General features: G+C 43.2%; 1 protein-coding gene across 3 annotated transcripts in view; it reads left to right on the top strand.

Annotated features, from left to right (window-relative positions):
- Positions 1-19,436, top strand: part of LOC122940074 (gastrula zinc finger protein XlCGF8.2DB-like) — a 39,833-nt gene extending 20,397 nt beyond the window's left edge. Inside the window, exons 4-7 of one of the 3 annotated variants that reach the window (XR_006390238.1) lie at positions 11,800-11,912; positions 12,672-12,780; positions 14,260-15,520; positions 18,166-19,436. Coding sequence is in view for 1 of the 3 variants with exons in the window: in XM_044296414.1 (XP_044152349.1) it covers positions 11,800-11,912; positions 12,672-12,780; positions 14,260-15,107 (1,070 nt within the window). In the remaining 2 variants the exon portion in view is untranslated. Of the gene's footprint in view, positions 1-11,799; positions 11,913-12,671; positions 12,781-14,259 lie in introns of all 3 variants that reach the window. The other 2 variants (XR_006390237.1, XM_044296414.1) reach the window with 2 other exon arrangements.
- Positions 19,437-19,872: the final 436 nt, after the last annotated feature.

Genomic DNA, 19,872 nt, shown 5'->3' with positions numbered 1-19,872 from the left:
GGTTAGTTTTACTCTCTTTGGCAATTAATCTCTCAGTCTCTAGTTTGGCCGCTTTTATTTGTTTTTTGCATGTTCTATTTTTTTCCTTATAGTTTTTCAGTGCTTCCGTGCTACCCTCCTGTTTTAGTGTTTTATATGCTTTCTTTTTGTCATTTATTGCTTTCTTTACAGTTCTGTTTATCCACATTGGTTTCTTTTTGTTCCTTAACCTTTTATTCCCATACGGTATGTACCTCTCACAAATAGATTTTAGGATGCTTTTAAAGATATCCCATTTTGTGGCTGTATTTTTATTTGTGAGGACTTTATCCCATTTAGTTAGGCCTATGGCCTCTCTTAGTTGGCTAAATTTAGCTTTTTTGAAGTTTGGTATTTTTGTTCCTCCCTGTAGAAACACTCTTTTGAATGATAATTGGAAGGTTATTACTTTGTGGTCACTATTTCCAAGGTGTCCCCCAACCTGCACGTCTGTTGTTCTGTCAGGCCTATTGGTTAATACTAAGTCCAGTATGGCCGTCCCTCTAGTCGGGTCCTGAACCAGTTGGGAGAGGTAATTGTCTTTAGTTATTGCCAAGAACCTGTTTCCTTTATGAGATATACAAGTTTCAGTTTCCCAGTCTATATCTGGGTAGTTGAAGTCCCCCATAATAACCACCTCATTATGATTTGCCGCCTCGTCTATCTCGTTTAGTAGTAGATTTTCTGTGGACTCTGGTATATTAGGTGGTTTATAGTAAACTCCTATTAGTAATTTATTGTTGTTTTTAGCTCCATGTATCTCTACCCACAGTGACTCCACATGTCCATGTCCCTCACTTATATCTTCACGGAGTGTGGGCTTTAGACAGGACTTTACATAAAGGCAGACCCCTCCCCCTCTCCGATTTTGACGATCTTTTCTAAACAGACTGTAACCCTGCACATTAACTGCCCAGTCATAGCTATCATCCAGCCATGTCTCAGTTATTCCCACTATGTCATAGTCCTCCTCACACATCACTAATTCCAGTTCACCAGTTTTATTAGTCATACTTCTGGCATTAGTATACATACATTTGAGAGGTTTATGTATATTTTTTACTCTACACCTTTCCTTCTGAACTGTTCTAGTCCCTCCTTCCATTCCTCCCCCAGTCTCACTACCTTGCCCCCGGTCTCTATCTGCACTATCTTCCCATTCTATAACATAATTACCCTCCCCCCCAGTCCCTAGTTTAAACACTCCTCCAACCTTCTAGCCATCATAAACAAAAATCATAAACAAAAATTGCCTCCAAAGGTGTACATAGCCTTTAAATCTAACATAATCTACATCCAGGACACACCGGCAATTTTTTATAAAAAAAAAAGAATTTAATAAAAAAAAAGAATTTATAAAAAAAAATATGAATTTAATTTGCAAACATGAAAAAGAAAATAGAAATCCTTCATGAGATATAGGATTTAGTATACACAGTTCGGTTGATTATTCAGACAGATATTAAGATATATTTTCATAAACAGCAACCAGCTTTCAATAATAAAGGCACGTTATACAGAGATATACGCATTCAATTGTGGTACAAAAGAGTATTGAATAAATCACCCCTCAACCGCCCACCCCCCCTTCCAGCGACAATATGGGCACTCTACCGCCAACACAGGTACAATGTATCATGGCATCGAGGAAGACGCAGCCGCCACCCCAAGTATAAGCCCATCCCCGCCTCTTACCATTAAAACCTATTCTCGGGGCTTCTCCACTCCAGATCCTCCACCATAATTTCCCTTCCCAATCTCAGTCTCGTACATGCATGACCCAGAACTCTATGTATCACTGAAACCACTCCTCCCAACACAGCCCAGATACTCATATGCCGTATCACATCACAGTAGTCCTATAAGATACCCACTTGTCCAAAATTTTGGAAAACTTGGCTAAGCATTGCCTTTTAATACATACCCCATTCTCCAGGCGGATAGTCTCGTCCATTCTGTTCAAAAATTCAGCCCCAGATGGTGGCTGAGGTCTAAGCCAGTATTTAGCAATTAGTTTCCTGGCCTGGAAGAGCAGACGCTGCACCCTCAGACATGAATTACGGTTTTTAATGTCCAATATTTCCAACACACATGCCCTCGGACCAGGCGGAACTTGATATGCTTCTTTAACCCCTTAGCGCTCTTTGACTTGTATACTCGTCATGGAGCACTGCTACCTGGAGCTCCATGGCGAGTATACATGTCATGGCATTAAACTGTCACCATGTCTGCAGACATGGTTACAGCGCTGAGACCCCGGCTGTTACACACAGCCAGGGATCTCAGATAACCGGCCCGGGACCAATGAGGGTGGTCCCGGGCCGGCGATCGCTCTGATTGGCTAGTCTGTACAGACTATCAGAGGATTCAAATGCCGGCTGAAAGGTTCTGATCCCCACAGTCTGTGACTGTGAGCATCAGAACCTTCTAAAATGTATTATGTACTGTATATATACATATATATTATATACCCCCCCCTAATTTCAGGATCCGTTTGCATTACCATGAAACATAATAATGCAAACGGATCCGTTTTGACTTACATTGAAAGTCAATTGGAGGCGGATCCGTTTTCAATTGCACCATATTGTGTCAGTAAAAACGGATCCATCCCCATTGACTTACATTGTAAGTCAGGACGGATCCGTTTGGCTCCGCATCGTCAGGCGGACATCAAAACTCTGCAAGCAGCGTTTTGGTGTCCGCCTCCAGAGCAGAATAGAGGCTGAACGTAGGCAAACTGATGCATTCTGAACGGATCCTCATCCATTCAGAATGCATTGGGGCTAAACTGATCCGTTTTTGGCCGCTTGTGAGAGCCATGAAACGGATCTCACAAGCGGACCCAGAAAGGCCAGTGTGAAAGCAGCCTTAGGCCTATTTCACACAACCGTTTTTTTTTTTTTTCCCGTTTACTGGCTGTTTTTTGCGTTCCGTATACGCAACCATTAATTTCAATGGTTCCGCAAAAAAAAAACCTGAATGTACTCCGTATGCATTCCGTTTCCGTATTTACGTTTTTCTGTTCCGTTGAAAGATAGAACATGTTCTATTATTGCCCGCAAATCACGTTCCGTGGCTCCATTCAAGTCAATAGGTTCGTATGTTCTCCGTATCCGTTGCATTTTTGCGGAACCATCTATTGAAAATTTTATGCCCAGCCCAATTTTTTCTATGTAATTACTGTATACTGTATATGCCATTCGGAAAAACAGAACCGAAACGGAACAACGGATCCGTGAAAAACAAACGGCAAAACACTGAAAAAGCCATACGGTCGTGTGAAAGAGGCCTGTGAGTGGCAATACTGCAGTGTATTGTAAACCATCAGACCCACTGGATCGTTAAGAACCAACTGGGTTTGGGTAAAAAAAAAATGTTCTTATAGCCACACATTTATAATTGATTAAAAAAAGAAAAAATACACTACACATGTTTTTGTTATCATTGCCTCTGTAACAACCTGATCTATAAAAGGATCACGTTACTTTCCCCGCGTGGTGAATGCCATAAAAAAAAAAAAAAGGGACACTTTTCCCACCTCACTTCCAAAAAAAGTATTAAAAGTGATCAAAAAAGTCATATGTACCCCAAAAGAGTACGGCCCCTTTCACACGGGCGAGTATTCCGCGCGGATGCGTGAGTTGAACGCATTGCACCCGCACTGAATACCGACCCATTCATTTCTATGGGGCTGTTCACATGAGCGGTGACTTTCACGCATCACTTGTGCGTTGCGTGAAAATCGCAGCATGCTCCTCTTTGTGCGTTTTTCACGCAACGCAGGCCCCATAGAAGTGAATAGGGTTGCGTGAAAATCGCAAGCATCCGCAAGCAAGTGCGGATGCGGTGCGATTTTCACGCACGGTTGCTAGGAGACGATCGGGATGGAGACCCGATCATTATTATTTTCCCTTATAGCATGGTTATACGGGGAAAATAATAGCATTCTGAATATAGAATGCATAGTAAAATAGCGCTGGAGGGGTAAAAAATAAATAAATAATAATTTAACTCACCTTAGTCCACTTGATCGCGCTGCATCTCTTCTGTTTCCTTTGCTGAACAGGACCTGTGGTCACGTCACTCCGGTCATCACATGTTCCATCACATGATCTTTTACCATGGTGATGGATCATGTGATGACCGGAGTGATGTCACCACAGGTCCTGTTCCTGCAATGAATGCCCACCACAGGTCCTGTTCAGCAAAGGAGACAGAAGGAGATGCCGGGCTGCGCGATCAAGTGGACTAAGGTGAGTTAAAAAAAAAAATTCAATTTTTTAACCCCTCCAGCACTATTGTACTATGCATTTTGTATTCAGAATGCTATTATTTTCCCTTATAACCATGTTATAAGGGAAAATAATACAATCTACAGAACACCGATCCCAGACCCGAACTTCTTCACGCGAGTGCAAAACGCATTACAATGTTTTGCACTCGCGCGGTAATTTTTCCGCGCGTGTTCCCGCAACACACCCGCACGTTTTCCCGCAACGCCCGTGTGAAAGAGGCCTACCAATCAAACCGTCACCTCATCCCGAAAAAAAAAAGAGAGCCCCTACATGAGACAATCGCTTAAAAAATGAAAGAAATTTGGCCTTCAGAAAATGGAGACAAAAATTATTATTTTATTTCTAAAATTCTGTTATTGTGTAAAACTTAAATAAATAAAAAGTACACATATTAGGTATTACTCCGTCCGTACAACCTTCTCTATAAAAATATCACATGACCTAACCCCTCAGGTGAACACAGTAAAAAATAAAATAAAAACTGTGCCAGAAAAGCACATTTTTTTTGTCACCTAGCATCACATAAAGTGCAACACCAAGAGCTCAAAAAGGTGTATGCCCCCCAAAATAGTACCAATCAAACTTTCACCTCATCCCACAAAAAATGAAAACCTACCTAAGACAATCGGTCAAAAAATAAAAAAGCTATGGCTCTTAGACTATGGAGACTAAAACATCATACATTATTTGTTTCAAAAATGCTATTATTGTGTAAAACCTAAATAAATAAGAAAAAGTATACGTATTCGGTATTGCCATGTCTGTAATGATCTGGTCTATAAAAATGTCACATGACCTAACCCCTCAGGTAAACGCTGTAAAAATAAATTAAAAAAAAAACTGCTAAAACAACCAATTTTTTTGGTCACCTTGCCCCATAAGGTGTAATAATGAATGATCAAAAAATCATATGTATGCAAAAATGGTACCAATAAAAATTTCAACTCTTCCTGCAAAAAACGAGCCACTGCACAAGACGATCGGCAGAAAAAGAAATATGGCGTTCAGAAAATGAAAACTAAAAACCGATCCAGCAAAATTTGCCTTCCAAAAACCATACGACGTTCCTTTTCTTCTGCGCCGTGCTGTGTGCCCTTACATCAGTTTACGACCACATGTGGGGTGTTTATGTAAACCGCAGAATCAGGGTAATAAATATGGAGTTTTGTTTGGCTGTTAACCCTCGATGTGTTAAAGAAAAAATAGATTAAAATGGAAAATCTGCCAAAAAGTGAAATTTCGAAATTTGATCTCCATTTTCCTTTAATTCTTGTGGAACACCTAAAGGGTTAACAAAGTTTGTAAAGTCAGTTTTGAGTAACTTAAGGTGTGTAGTTTCTACAATAGGGTCATTTATGGGGGGTTTCCACTATGTAGGCCCCACAAAGTGACTTCAGACCTGAATTGGTCCTTAAAAAGTGAGTTTGGGAAATATTCTTAAAAAGTTTAAGAATTGCTTCTAAGATTCTAAGCCTTCTAACGTCCTAAAAAAATTAAATGACATTTACAAAATGATGCCAAACATAAAGTAGACATATGGGGAATGTTAAGTAATAATATTTTATGAGGTATCACTTTCTGTTTTAAAAGCAGAGAAATTGAAATTTTGAAAATTTAGTGATCTTTTCATAAATAAAGGTGAAAAATATTGACTCAATGTGTCACGAGAAAATAATCTCAGAATGGCTTGGATAAGTAGAAGCATTCCAAAGTTACTACCACATAAAGTGACACATGTCAGATTTCCAAAATTTGGCCTGGTCAGGAAGGGGGTAAAGGGCCCGTCTGGAAGTGTTTAAGAAAGAAATGTCTATTGTCAGCGTTTATGAAATAAATGTACCTTTAGGTCTACCAGCGACTTCTCATGCTCACGTGAGGGGTGGTAAACAAATCTCTTTTGCATTTTCATGACTAGGTCTTGGATCTGTTTTAAAGCGTCTCTGGTCCTTGTTTTGTGGCGGCTAATCCGCTGGATGTAAAGTATGCAGATAATTGCCTTACAGGTATCCCACACCACTCCTACAGGTTCCGACCCAGCATTATTATCAAAGAATTCCGTAGTTCCTCCGAGATACCGTCCACCAGCTGCAGACAAAAAGGGTTAAGCCTCCATGTACCAACACCGAAAGGTCTCTTTACACCCAACTGGAGCACTACAAGAATAGGTGAATGGTCAGATAGACTCCTCGGCAGGTAGGCAGCATCCACCACCAAAGATAGCATATCTGTGTGGATCCAATAGCCAGGTCAGTACTAGAGAGAGAATGGTGATAGCTGGAAAAACATTGGAATTGGCATATATCCGGATTCCTCACTCGCCAAATATCATGTAAATCCAGCTCTCGTAGTACTGTGGCAAAATTAGTGTCTCTCTCTGCCCCTGACACTCCTAATCTGTCCAGCTTTGCGGGTGGACAATTATTAAAATCCCCTATAAAAAAGCCATTATCTCTTTCATTACTTCACCACTATAGGGGGAGTGATATATGCCGCAGCAAGACAAAGGAGGAGTGGTAACGGGTACAATGCAGGCACACATATCTCCTCCTCGGATCTATACGAAACGAGTGGCATATAATTGGTATGGATTTGTGCACAAGAACACTCACCCCTCTGGAATGTGTGGAGAATATTGAGTGATAAGAATGACCCACCCACGGTTTGCACAGCAAATGAGTAAAGGTGGGAGTCAGATGTGTCTCTGACAGCGTTAGAAATACCGCCACGCATTTTGCTGCCGCTCCCATTCCAGCCTACAATTTTAAGTTTGTCAGCCATACTCTGTGAATTATGTCAGGAGGAAGAGCTTGATAACTCTGGTGCCCCGACCATCCTCCTCACCCCCGAAGCCAAGTCAGCAATGCACCCGTCCCACCACTGGACCCAGCCAATCCCTGAACTCGCATAAACAATGTAAACATCATCAACATAAAGTCCATTTTTAAAAATAAGTTCCATAAAAGATGTAACTTAAAGAATACACCTAAGGCTAAAAACTTTCCTGTTGTCGAGCGCTGACATAGTAAAAAAACTATCAAAAACATAGTTTAGGAACTATTAAAAAAAGTTGCCTCTCCATCCTGCCTCCTATATAATGATGTCTGTAGTGCGCAACATGTGAGCCAGTCGGGCACTACAGAGCTGCTTCCTCTCCGCTTAATATCCTAGGGCAAACATGTATACTCTAACAGACCTATCCTACCTCCTGTGTACCACTAGTGCGTATTAGTACCATTCTGTCATAAACATAGTATTATAAAGGTAAATAACAGTAATAAGGCAAGAAAGAAAAAATTGTAGAGAACATAAGCAGTATATTGCACTCATCAGGCACATTCCTCAACCTGAGCTGGATCCATAAAAGTCCCATGGGCTTGCAGGAGACATATTCAACCCATGTTCGCTGAAGCTTTAAAGGGAACCTGTCACGGGGATTTTGGGTATAGAGCTGAGGACATGGTTTGCTAGATGGTCACTAGCACATCCGCAATATCCAGTCCCCATAGCTCTGTGTGCTTTTATTGTGTAAAAAAAACTATTTGATACATATGCAAATTGACCTGAGATGAGTCCTGTCCCTGACTCATCTCACGTACAGGACTCATCTCAGGTTAATTTGCATATGTATCAAATCGGTTTTTTAAAGCAATAAACGCACACAGAGCTATGGGGACTGGGTATTGTGGATGTGCTAGCTGCCATCTAGCAGCCCATGTCCTCAGCTCTATACCCAAAATCCCAGTGACAGGTTCCCTTTAACCGCCTCCGGACCGCCTAACGCAGATGTGCGGTCCGGAGGCGGCAGCCCTGCACACGACGACGCATATACGCGTCATCTCGCGAGGGCCGGGATTTCCTGTGAACGCGCGCGTACAGGCTCGCGCGCTCACAGGAACGGAAGGTAAGCGAGTGGATCTCCAGCCTGCCAGCGGCGATCGCTCGCTGGCAGGCTGGAGATCCGAATTTTTTAACCCCTAACAGGTATATTAGACGCTGTTTTCATAACATGTTATGATCGACCACCAGAGGACTCAGGTAGGTCAGTACAGTCGCACCAAACACCACACTACACTACACCCCCCCCCCCCCCCGGTCACTTATTAACCCCTTATAAACCCCTGATCACCCATGATCACCCCATATAAACTCCCTGATCACCCCCCTGTCATTGATCACCGCCCTGTCATTGATCACCCCCCTGTCAGGCTCCGTTCAGACGTCCGTATGATTTTTACGGATACATGGATCGGATCCGCAAAAAGCATACGGACGTCTGAATGGAGCCTTACAGGGGGGTGATCAATGACAGGCGGGTGATCACCCATATACACTCCCTGATCACCCCCTGTCATTGATCACCCCCCTGTCATTGATCACCCCCCTGTAAGGCTCCATTCAGACGTCCGCATGATTTTTACGGATCCATGGATACATGGATCGGATCCGCAAAACACATGCGGACGTCTGAATGGAGCCTTACAGGGGGTGATCAATGACAGGCGGGTGATCACCCATATACACTCCCTGATCACCCCCCTGTCATTGATAACCCCCCTGTAAGGCTCCATTCAGACGTCCGCATGTGTTTTGTGGATCCGATCTATGTATCCATGGATCCGTAAAAATCATGCGGACGTCTGAATGGAGCCTTACAGGGGGGTGATCAATGACAGGCGGGTGATCACCCATATAGACTCCCTGATCACCCCCCTGTCATTGATCACCCCCCTGTCATTGATCACCCCCCGTTAAGGCTCCATTCAGGCGTCCGCATGATTTTTACGGATACATGGATCGGATCCGCAAAACACATGCGGACGTCTGAATGGAGCCTTACACGGGGGGTGATCAATGACAGGGGGGTGATCAATGACAGGGGGGTGATCACCCATATAGACTCCCTGATCACCCCCCTGTCATTGATCACCCCCCTGTCATTGATCACCCCCCAGTAAGGCTCCATTCAGACGTCCGCATGATTTTTACGGATCCATGGATACATGGATCGGATCCGCAAAACACATGCGGACGTCTGAATGGAGCCTTACACAGGGGGGTGATCAATGACAGGGGGGTGATCACCCATATAGACTCCCTGATCACCCCCCTGTCATTGATCACCCCCCTGTAAGGCTCCATTCAGACGTCCGCATGATTTTTACGGATCCATGGATACATGGATCGGATCCGCAAAACACATTGCCCAACTTCTCCTGAGTACGGCGATACCAGATGTGTCACACTTTTTTGCTGCCAAGGTGGGCAAAGGGGCACATATTCCAAAGTGCACCTTTTGGATTTCACCGGTCATTTTTTACACATTTTGATTGCAAAGTTCTTCTCACACATTTGGGCCCCTAAATTGCCAGGGCAGTATAACTACCCCACAAGTGACCCCATTTTGCAAAGAAGACACCCCAAGGTATTCTGTGAGGGGCATGGTGAGTTCCTAGAATTTTTTATTTTTTGTCGCAAGTTAGTGGAATATGAGACTTTGTAAGAAAAAATAAATAAATAAAAAATCATCATCATTTTCCGCTAACTTGTGACAAAAAATAAAAAGTTCTATGAACTCACTATGCCCATCAGCGAATACCTTAGGGTGTCTACTTTCCGAAATGGGGTCATTTGTGGGGGTTTTCTACTGTCTGGGCATTGTAGAACCTCAGGAATCATGACAGGTGCTCAGAAAGTCAGAGCTGTTTCAAAAAGCGGAAATTCACATTTTTGTACCATAGTTTGTAAATGCTATAACTTTTACCCAAACCATTTTTTTTTTTTTCCCAAACATTTTTTTTTTATCAAAGACATGTAGAACAATAAATTTGGCGAAAAATGTATATATGGATGTCGTTTTTTTTGCAAAATTTTACAGCTGAAAGTGAAAAATGTCATTTTTTTGCAAAAAAAATCGTTACATTTTGATTAATAACAAAAAAAGTAAAAATGTCAGCAGCAATAAAATACTACCAAATAAAAGCTCTATTAGTGAGAAGAAAAGGAGGTAAAATTCATTTGTATGGTAAGTTGCATGACCGAGCGATAAACGGTGAAAGTAGTGTAGTGCCGAAGTGTAAAAAGTGCTCTGGTCATGAAGGGGGTTTCACCTAGCGGGGCTGAAGTGGTTAAAAGAGCGTTCATTGTTTTCCACCCATTGTGCTTCATCCAACAGTGTTTTAAATATGTAGACCTCCCCATGCGCCACCACTCGCAGGCTGGCCTGATACATCATGGAATAGGGAATCTGCAAGTCCCGACGATGGCGTTTTACATCCTGGAATTTCACTCTTCTGCACTGTTATTCCAATAGTCCACCTCTTTAGGACTCTTTTACACGAGCGGATGCCGTGCGTGGAATCCGCTGCGTGAATGACAGCCAAACCCCACTCCAGACAGCAGAGACATGGAGCAGTAACATGATTGATAATGCTCTGTGCCTCTCTGTGATCTTTTTACTACAAAATCACAGTGAGATAAAGTTGTGACAGTGATTTTGTAGTAAAAAGGTCACAGAGAGGCACGGAGCATTATCAATCATGTTAATGCTCCGTGTCTCTGCTGTCCGGAACAGGGTAATTTTCGGCGCATTCAGCGCTAGCTTTAAATGAAAGCCAGCTTCTTTGCTGTCTTACATTTAGACCGTTTTCTACACCTAAAACGGGTGTACAGTATAATGAATAAGACGGGCCTACAGGCCCATCCCCGCCGCGCCCACAATTTAATATCTGGCATGAGCGTGGTGAAGTCGCAGATAGCGGTGCAACTAACCGTTGCACTGACATGCGCTTAATTTAGGTGTATTTCAGCATAGTAAATGACCCCCATAATACATACAGTTGCAAGAAAAAGTATGTGAACCCTTTGGAATGATATGGATTTCTGCACAAATTGGTCATAAAATGTGATCTGATCTTCATCTAAGTCACAATAGACAATCACAGTTTGCTTAAACTAATAACACACAAAGAATTACATGTTACCATGTTTTTATTGAACACACCATGTAAACATTCACAGTTGGTTCTGTACCTCATTTGCTTGGCAACTTCCTTCTCTTCTCAGGAGTAGAGAAGATGGGACTGAAGTAAAGCAGCAGGCAGGGCTATGCGGACTATAGAACAGCACCATCTGACCTGCAGAACTGGATGCAGAGCAGGGACGTTGTGAAGGTGTTTTACAGCTCAGCTGCCCAAGCTGCTAGCAGTCTGCTCTGTATATACTGAACTCTCCTGTGCCAGCTGCCCGGGTCCAGCCTAGTCACCACCCTCTACTACTCTGACTCTCCAGGTCGACGTGACTAGTCAGTACCGAAGAACAAATAAATTCTTCCTGTTGTGCTAAGAAGGCAACAGGGAGAAAGTTAAAGGGGCAGTGCAGGAAATAGAATACATGCATTTTATGGCCGATCGTATATAAAAGAAAAACAAAAAATAATTATTGGTTGTTCCCATGTCTTACATCTCCACATGTGTGTCTCCTGCAGGTGGGTCCAGTAACAGAACCACTCCAGAGAGGTCTCCCAGTCATCTTTATTCCCAGGATTCTCCAGAGGAAAATCACAGCGTCCCAGAGGATCATCAGGTAGATGACGCTGAGGTGAGTCTATATTTTATGATCTGTCCAAAAGATATTTTGGTCACGCGCCTGCTCTGCCCACTTTATAAATGAAGCAGGCGGCGCAGGTGGAGGATAGTGAGCTACGCTGCAAGCGCCCGCCCGGCCTCCTGACTGCCAAGAAGTTAGTAGTAAGTAGTACAGCGCTGGATTTAAGATGATTTCAGTACTTTAACAATACCCACAAGTTAGATATGATTATACTACAGTGAGCGGGGCCCGGTGTAGTAGAATACAGTGACTACACCTGGCCCCGCTGCCATTACAGAACCAGATACTGGCCCCCACTCACTACACAGGGACACCCTTTATGGGGGATCTGTGGATGACACAATTAGTTCAAAACCCACCAAAAGCACACCTTTTGGTTCAAAATATTTTTTTTCTTATTTTCCTCCTCAAAAACCTAGGTGCGTCTTATGGGCCATGCGTCTAATAGGGCGAAAAATACGGTAAACAAAAAACATTAAATCCTGCAGTTTTTGCACTGGCCACTAAGCCTAATAATAGGAGCCACTTCTTGATCTCACTTTACTGCAGTTACCTGCATATCTATACACAGAGGTGATATCATTACAGGCAGGATCATATTGACAGATAAGACAGGATCCACCATTCACAATAGGTGATTGTCAAAGCTTATCTATTCTTTCTGGTTTTAAATAGCAGATAACATTTTTGGTAGCACATTTCCTATAACAGTTTGGTCAGCTTTCCTTATTATTTTGTGGGCTCTTTAAGGCTGAAGACCAGCTGATCATTAAAGCTGAAGATCCAGAGGATAAAGAATTATATGTTATGAGTGATGGCCGGTATAAAAAGGAAGGAGTTTCTGCAGACATCAGCACAGGTATGTTAAATACCGGCCAATTGAGAAGCCATTACTCCCTATTTATCTCACTCTACACTTAAAGGGGTTGTCCAAGTTATATTTATTGATGACCTATCCTCAGGGTAGGTCATCAGTATCAGATCGTCCGGGATCCAACACCCGGCACCCCCGCCGATCAGCTGTTTGAAGAGAAGGCGTGCGCCGTGCCAGTGCCGCCTCCTCTTCACTGTTTACCTTCTCGCCGTTGCATCTGCAGCGGGGAGCAGGTGTAATTACACCTAATCGTCCCATTCATTTCAATGGTACGGATCGCTCCTATAAAAGTGTATGGGAACGATCCATCCCATTGAAATGAATAGGAAGGTTAGGTGTAATTAGACCTTCTCACCGCTGCAGATGCAACGGCAAGAAGGTAAACAGTGAAGAGAAGGCAGCGCTGGCATGGCGCGTGCCTTCTCTTCAAGCAGCTCATCGGCGAGGATGCCGGGTGTCGGACCCCAGTCGATCTAATATTGATAACCTACCCCTGAGGATAGGTCATCAATAAATATAACTTGGACAACCACTTTAAGTATTTCCCATTCCGTAATGTACTGGTGGCTTGGTTCGCTGTCCCTAACATACATGGATACTCAAGTTTATTTCAGTATAAGGGTACATTCACACGACCGTGTGTAATCCTTTACGTTTTGCGGTCCGCAAATAACGGAACCGTGTGTCCGCATTTTGCAGACTAATGACTTCCGTTTGTGTTCCGTATGTTTTCTGTTTCTTAGGGTCAGCAAAAAACGGAAGGAAAAAAAAGAGAGAGAGAGAAAAAAAAAAAATTATTAAGGCCTTCAATAATACGGAAACGGATCCGCAAAAAAACGGATGACATAGGGCTCGTTCACACAAACCTGTGATGCCCCTTGCCATGTTTCGGACCGCATTTGCGGATCCGAAATACACAGGCACCGTTTCGTGGCCATTCCGCTTCACGGATGCAGACCCATTCATTTCAATGGGTCCACAAATCCGGAGATGCGGAATGGAACACTACTGGGGTTCTGTTCCGTGCTTCCGCACCGCAAAAAGATAGAACTTGCTCTATCTTTTTGCGGAACGGAAGGTCCGCGGACCCATTCAAGTGAATGGGTCTACGATCCCCATGCGCCTGCAATTTGCGGGCCCATATGGAAACTAGCCCATTTCGTATGTCATCCGCAATTGTGGATCTATTGACTAGAATGGGGCTGCGGACCGATCTGTGCAGACAATAGTAGTACAAGCTGCATATTTTTGCAGACTAGAAATGAGGAAACACGGATGCGGACAACATACTGAATGTTGTCCGCACATTTTATTCATCCATAGCGATGAATGGATCCGCATCTATTCTGTAAAATGCGGATCGGATACGGATAAAATTATACGGTCGTGTGAATCTACCTTAAGTCTCTTTGGTCGTTTACAACAAAATTAACTGTTTCATATCTGGTGTTTTTTTTTTTATAGAGATTTCAGAACTGGGAAAGACCTATGGGAATTGCAGTGAATCTTCAAATGAGAAGTTGGATTTTGCGGAGCATAAAAAAAACCAAACCAAACAAAAGCCATATGTTTGTCTTGAATGTGGGGACTGTTTTACATTTAAGGGAAACCTTGAGAGACATAAGAGGATTCACAGAGGCGATAGGCCATTTCAGTGTCTGGAATGTGAGAAGCGTTTTCTTCATAGATCAGAACTTGTTAACCATCAGAAAAATCACACTGGAGACAAGCCGTATGCATGTTTGGAATGTGGAAAATCTTTTATTAGGAAACCCGTTCTCATGAAACATCAGAGAATTCACACATTAGGAAAGCCATTTTCATGTTCTGAATGTGGGAAACGGTTTTCCCTGGAAACTCGGCTCTTTGAACATCAAAAAATTCATAGAAATGAGAGACCGTTTTCATGTTCATATTGTGGGAAAAGTTTTACCCAGAAAGCAGGCCTTGCTGAACATCAGAGGATTCACACAGGAGAGAACCTTTTTTCGTGTTCAGAATGTGGGAAATCATTTACCAAGAATTCTGCTCTGATTATACATCAGAGATTTCATACGGGAGAGAAGCCATTTACGTGTTCCTTATGTTCAAAAAGTTTTACTCAGAAGTCAGATCTTATTAAACATCTTCGAATCCACTCAGGAGAGAAGCCGTTCTCATGTTCAGTGTGTGCAAAGCGTTTTACCCAGAAGCCAGATCTTCTTGAACATGAGAGAATTCACACAGGGGAGAAGCCATATTCATGCTTGGAATGTGGAAGATGTTTTACCCACAGATCAAATTTTGTGAAACATCAGATTATTCACAAATAGTGTTTTTAGTTGTGTGTGAAAACAAGAAATGCTACAAAACACTTAAAGATGGAGCCAATTGGTCCTTAAACACAGAACTGAGTTGTGTTTTTGAATATCCCTCCTTGGCATTAAGATTCCTAGATTCTTTGCCCGATATCATGAGAAGGATTTAATCAGGAACGCAAATTATTGACCCCGGAACACTGCAGACTTTTCAAATAATAGTGAGATAAGCAGACTCTTTTCTATAGTACTTCACAACGGCACTATGCTAAGATAGCCCTGCTTCAACCAGGTAGAGCCAGGAAGAATACATTTGACCACCCTCTGGCTCTTCCTCAGGGTTTTCCTGTCCCCTTCAGGTGGGGAGAGGATCACCAGCACCACAGCATGTGTCTGAGTCCCGCTCCCTGTGAAGGCAGACAGTAGAGGTATGTCAAGAAATGCCTTCCACAAGTTGGAGATGCAAGGCAGTGAATGCAATATACGCTACAAATAGATCCTTTCTGGCCAGGCAGCAGGCCGCATGTGACCGGACCCTCATTGAGTCCATATGGTCTTCATCTGCCCCTTTGCCATCTGATACAATCAGCGCTCGTGGATGATGTCAGAGGGGGCTTCATTGAGGCATCTGTATTGTACTTGTTTGGCCACTTCTGGTGTCGAACCACGCTCTATAGAGTGGTGTGGGCGAAATGACTGCCGCAGAACTTCATGGCGGATTTCACCGCTGATCTGAGGTAGGAAAAACTATTTAAAGGGGTTCTCTGGGAATGGTTTAAGATAGCTGCTAGCAACCTGTGCTAGAATGTAAGCAAACCTGGTTGCTACCGGTATCACTTGCAGAGATGCCTCGGGGGGTGGGGGGCCCTCAATCTGGGGCCTCTGGCACCTGCATATACTAAATATTAGTGAGTTTTCCTGTCAGCTGCTGAGCCATAATGGCATTTTAAAAGCAGGGTCATATTATTACCAGTAGAGCAATGTAGTGAAGACCCGCTCATCACTCCCCTAGACAGCCCAGCAAGTGGTCACAACCAGTCCTGGCAGCCATTTTAAATTATTCCCAGGGAATCCCTTTAAGAAATCATTTGAGACCTGGCTGTTCTCCTACAATCATGTCAGAATTAGGAGACAGCATGGAAACTTCTCAGTGCTCTACTGTTGTAACAGTATATGGTGGTGTTGTTTCTGTCCCATATTACGGATTCCTTATGTTGTTTTCCTTCCTTGTGTGCATGGTGATACCTCTCATAAGATTTGATCTTAAAGGGGTTGTGCAGTCAGTAATCTTGATGACCTATCCTCAGGACAGGTCACTATTATCTGATCGGTGAAGGTCCGACTTTTGGCACCCCCGCCAATCAGCTGTCTGAAGAGGAGGCAGAGCTCGTACGAGCGCTGCTTCCTATTCAGGAGTACACTGCGCGTCGTCTTGCTTGCAGCTGTGGTGCAGTGTAATTACAAGTGCTCGTTCCATTCAAGTGAATGGAACAAACGCTTTTAATTACACCGCACCGCTGAGACTTCCAAGGCGACACTAATTTTGACGAGGAAGCAGCGCTCATACGAGCTTGGCCTCGTCCACAAACAGCTGATTGACAGGTTGCCAGGAGTTGGACCCCAAGCGATCAGATATTGATGACCTATCCTGTGGGTAAGTCATCAGTATTACTGGCTGCACAACCCCCTTAACTATCTGGGTCTCATTTGCATAAACATTGTCTCGGAACCTGTACGAACTACAACTTATCGAAGGGAAAGCAAAGTGACTCAACTCTGAGATTTTGTACCAGGAACTCTGAATATAAAAAGTGTTAAAGGGAATCTGTCAGCAGTTTTATGGTGTCCTAAGGGCAACATAAACTAGTGACAGGTTTCACCTTCTTTAATTGACTCTTGTATAGAAAAGCTCCAGCACATGCCAATGAGTCCCTATATTTATCAGCTCATATCTCTCCCCGCCCACCTTCTGCTGATTCATATGGGGAAATAAACTGTCGATCAGAGGCAGGTGGGCGGGGAGAGCTGTGAGCTCATGAATATCAAGACTCACTGGCATGCGCTGGAGCTGTTAGAACCTAGCAGCATAAAACTGCTGACAGATTCCCTTTAATAAAAGCTGTATCTGCACCTATGAATTTGTTGGGTGAAAACATTCAGGACAAAAGGACAGTCCAGAGCAAATAAAGAGACAAGTCTTTCCAGGACATAAAAACTTGACTCTTTGATTTAAAAAGGAATGGAAGGTTCTAGATAGAAAACTCTTTGGGCAGTGTAATAGCAGCCTTAGGGCTAGGGGCTTACCAGACTATGTAATGATTCCTAGCAGGAAGGAGGTCACAGATGTGGGATAGATTTTGTTTGTGGTGTGATCGGTCTCGACAGGCTTTCAGTAAATTTTCCATTTGGTCGTTTCTTGGTTTTCTGCAAGTCTGCTTCTGCAAGGGACTTTGCTCTTTTGAGAGTTCAGGTTTCTGCTTTTAAGTTTGGTATATGATGAGTAAATAGCAGCCCGCCCTACGTTTATTCGGTTTTTGACAGTTACAGACAGATTGAGGTATCCATTTAATCTGTTGTCCCTCCCTGGAACCTTAATCTGGTTTTATTGGGATTAACCTGTATTCCCTTTTTACAGAATTTCTCACTCTTAAAACAGTGTTTTTAGTAGCTATCTTGTCAAACAGAAGAACGAGTGAAATTCAGGCCTTGAAGTTAGGGGATCCAGTTTTCTGGGTCTTGGAAGAAAGGATTGTGTTGAGGTCTGATCAGGTTTTCTTGCCGAAACTGGTATCAGATTTTCACAGACAAGATATTTCTTCCCTCTTTTTGTGAGAATCCTAAAACAGTGAAGTTTCTTTACATAAATCTGATGTTGGACGGTGTGTCCTACAATATATAGAAGCTACCAGAGAATGGTATTCAGTTCCACACAGCAGACATTCACTGATAGTGTCTGTGATTGTGGATCACTCAGTTTATGGACATGCTCATTTTTACCTTACAGTGAAAGTAAAGTAAAACAATGGTGCAATTGTGTTTCTTCCATTTCCATCCATTTTTGCATTTTTTTCAGAATACATCGTATGGAATATTAAATGGTGCGATTAGAACATATAACTTCTCACGTAAGTTATGTGAACGGAGAAATAAAGATGATGGCACTTGGAAGGTGAGGGGGAAAAAAAACAAAGATGGGAAAAAGAAAATTGGGTGCTTCGAGGAGGGGTTAATCAAAGCCAGGAGTGGATTCAAAGGGAATGGGAAATATAAAGGAAGGACTACTGGATCCACTTCTGGCTTTGGCTCAAAAGATGACATCTAATATACTGTTCCAGCCTTTTGTAGAACATGATCACTTGTAGTTTTCTTTGCAATGTATATATTTTTTTATTATGTCACTGTGTATTCCATTGATAACTCCCTTCTCTTTCCTTGAAAACTGTCAGCAAGCTGTAGGCTGTAGTATCAGATCCAAGCTATTTTTAAGGCCTCATGCACACGGCCACTGCCCAGCTGTGGCCGTATTGCTGCCCGCAATCAGCGGGTCCACAGTATGTGGGCACCGGCTGTGTGCTCTCCGCATCACAGATGCGCGGACCCATTCACTTGAACAGAGGCACGGACTCATGGAGGCACTTGAATGGGTCACGATCCGTCCCGGCTGCCGCTCGGACGTTGCGGTCCCCAATGCGTGGAATGGCCGCGTGCATGAGGCCTAATGCTGTATCTCCTGAGGGGATGAAAAGAAGGCCTGTGGAACAACTGGCTTCCCTTTTCAGCATGGAGTTTGATAAAATGAATATATCACTGTAGGACCACCAGAAATAAATGTGAACCAAGAATGATGAATTTTAACAGGATTAACCAACTCAGAAACGATTGAGAAATGTTTATGGTTAACCAAAGAGGACCTTTTGTAAAGGAAAAAAACAAACGATTTTGTGTGGCCTTCTTATCCATATAGTGTTATTAAGTTGGCCTCTATTCACATCTGCATTGTGGCTTCTGTTGATAACAAGCACAGTGGACATCGGCAGTGCTTGACTGACCCTTGGCTTGTAATAGAGTCCATCAGGTCCAACCAAGGTGTCTTTGATTTGGACAGAAAAAATAGCGCTGCATCCAAATGTGACACAATTTCAAATGTGATGGAATCTGCAACAGATACTTTGAATTTTAAGTGGGACTTGACTGTAGCAGTTTAATTCCTTTTTAAAGCAGAATATTTTATTTGACATATTTTATTTGGTAGAAGCTTTTGTGACAGGTGTTTTACTCTGCTTAAAGGGAATCTGTCACCGGGATTTTGGGTATAGAGCTGAGAACATGGGTTGCTAGATGGCTGCTAGCACATCCACAATACCCAGTCCCCATAGCTCTGTATGCCTTTATTGCGTCAAAAAAACGATGTTATAGATATGTAAATGAGGCAAGTGAAAATCCCAAGGAGTTGTTACTAACGTTTCCGGAGCCCAGCACCGCCCCGCATCCTTCGAATCTCCTCATTGCTCCCAGACGTCAGAAAGCTAGAGCACCGTAATCTTGCGGTGCACGAGCTAGCGCATGCGCAGTGTCGGCATAGTGTTCCTTCCCTGTGAACTGCGCATCACGAGATTACGGTGCTCTAGCTTTGTGACGTCGGGGAGCAAGGAGATTCGGAGGATGCGGGCGGTGCTGGGCTCCTTTACAGTGGGCATGGCTGGGCTCAGAGTCAGAGAACGCTGGACTCATCTCTGAAGCATGGAGGAGACAGGACTCATCTAAGGTAATTTGCATATCA

Source organism: Bufo gargarizans, chromosome 6 (assembly GCF_014858855.1).
Source record: "Bufo gargarizans isolate SCDJY-AF-19 chromosome 6, ASM1485885v1, whole genome shotgun sequence".
Classification (NCBI taxonomy): domain Eukaryota; kingdom Metazoa; phylum Chordata; class Amphibia; order Anura; family Bufonidae; genus Bufo; species Bufo gargarizans.
This window is presented reverse-complemented; position numbering and strand designations above follow the sequence as displayed.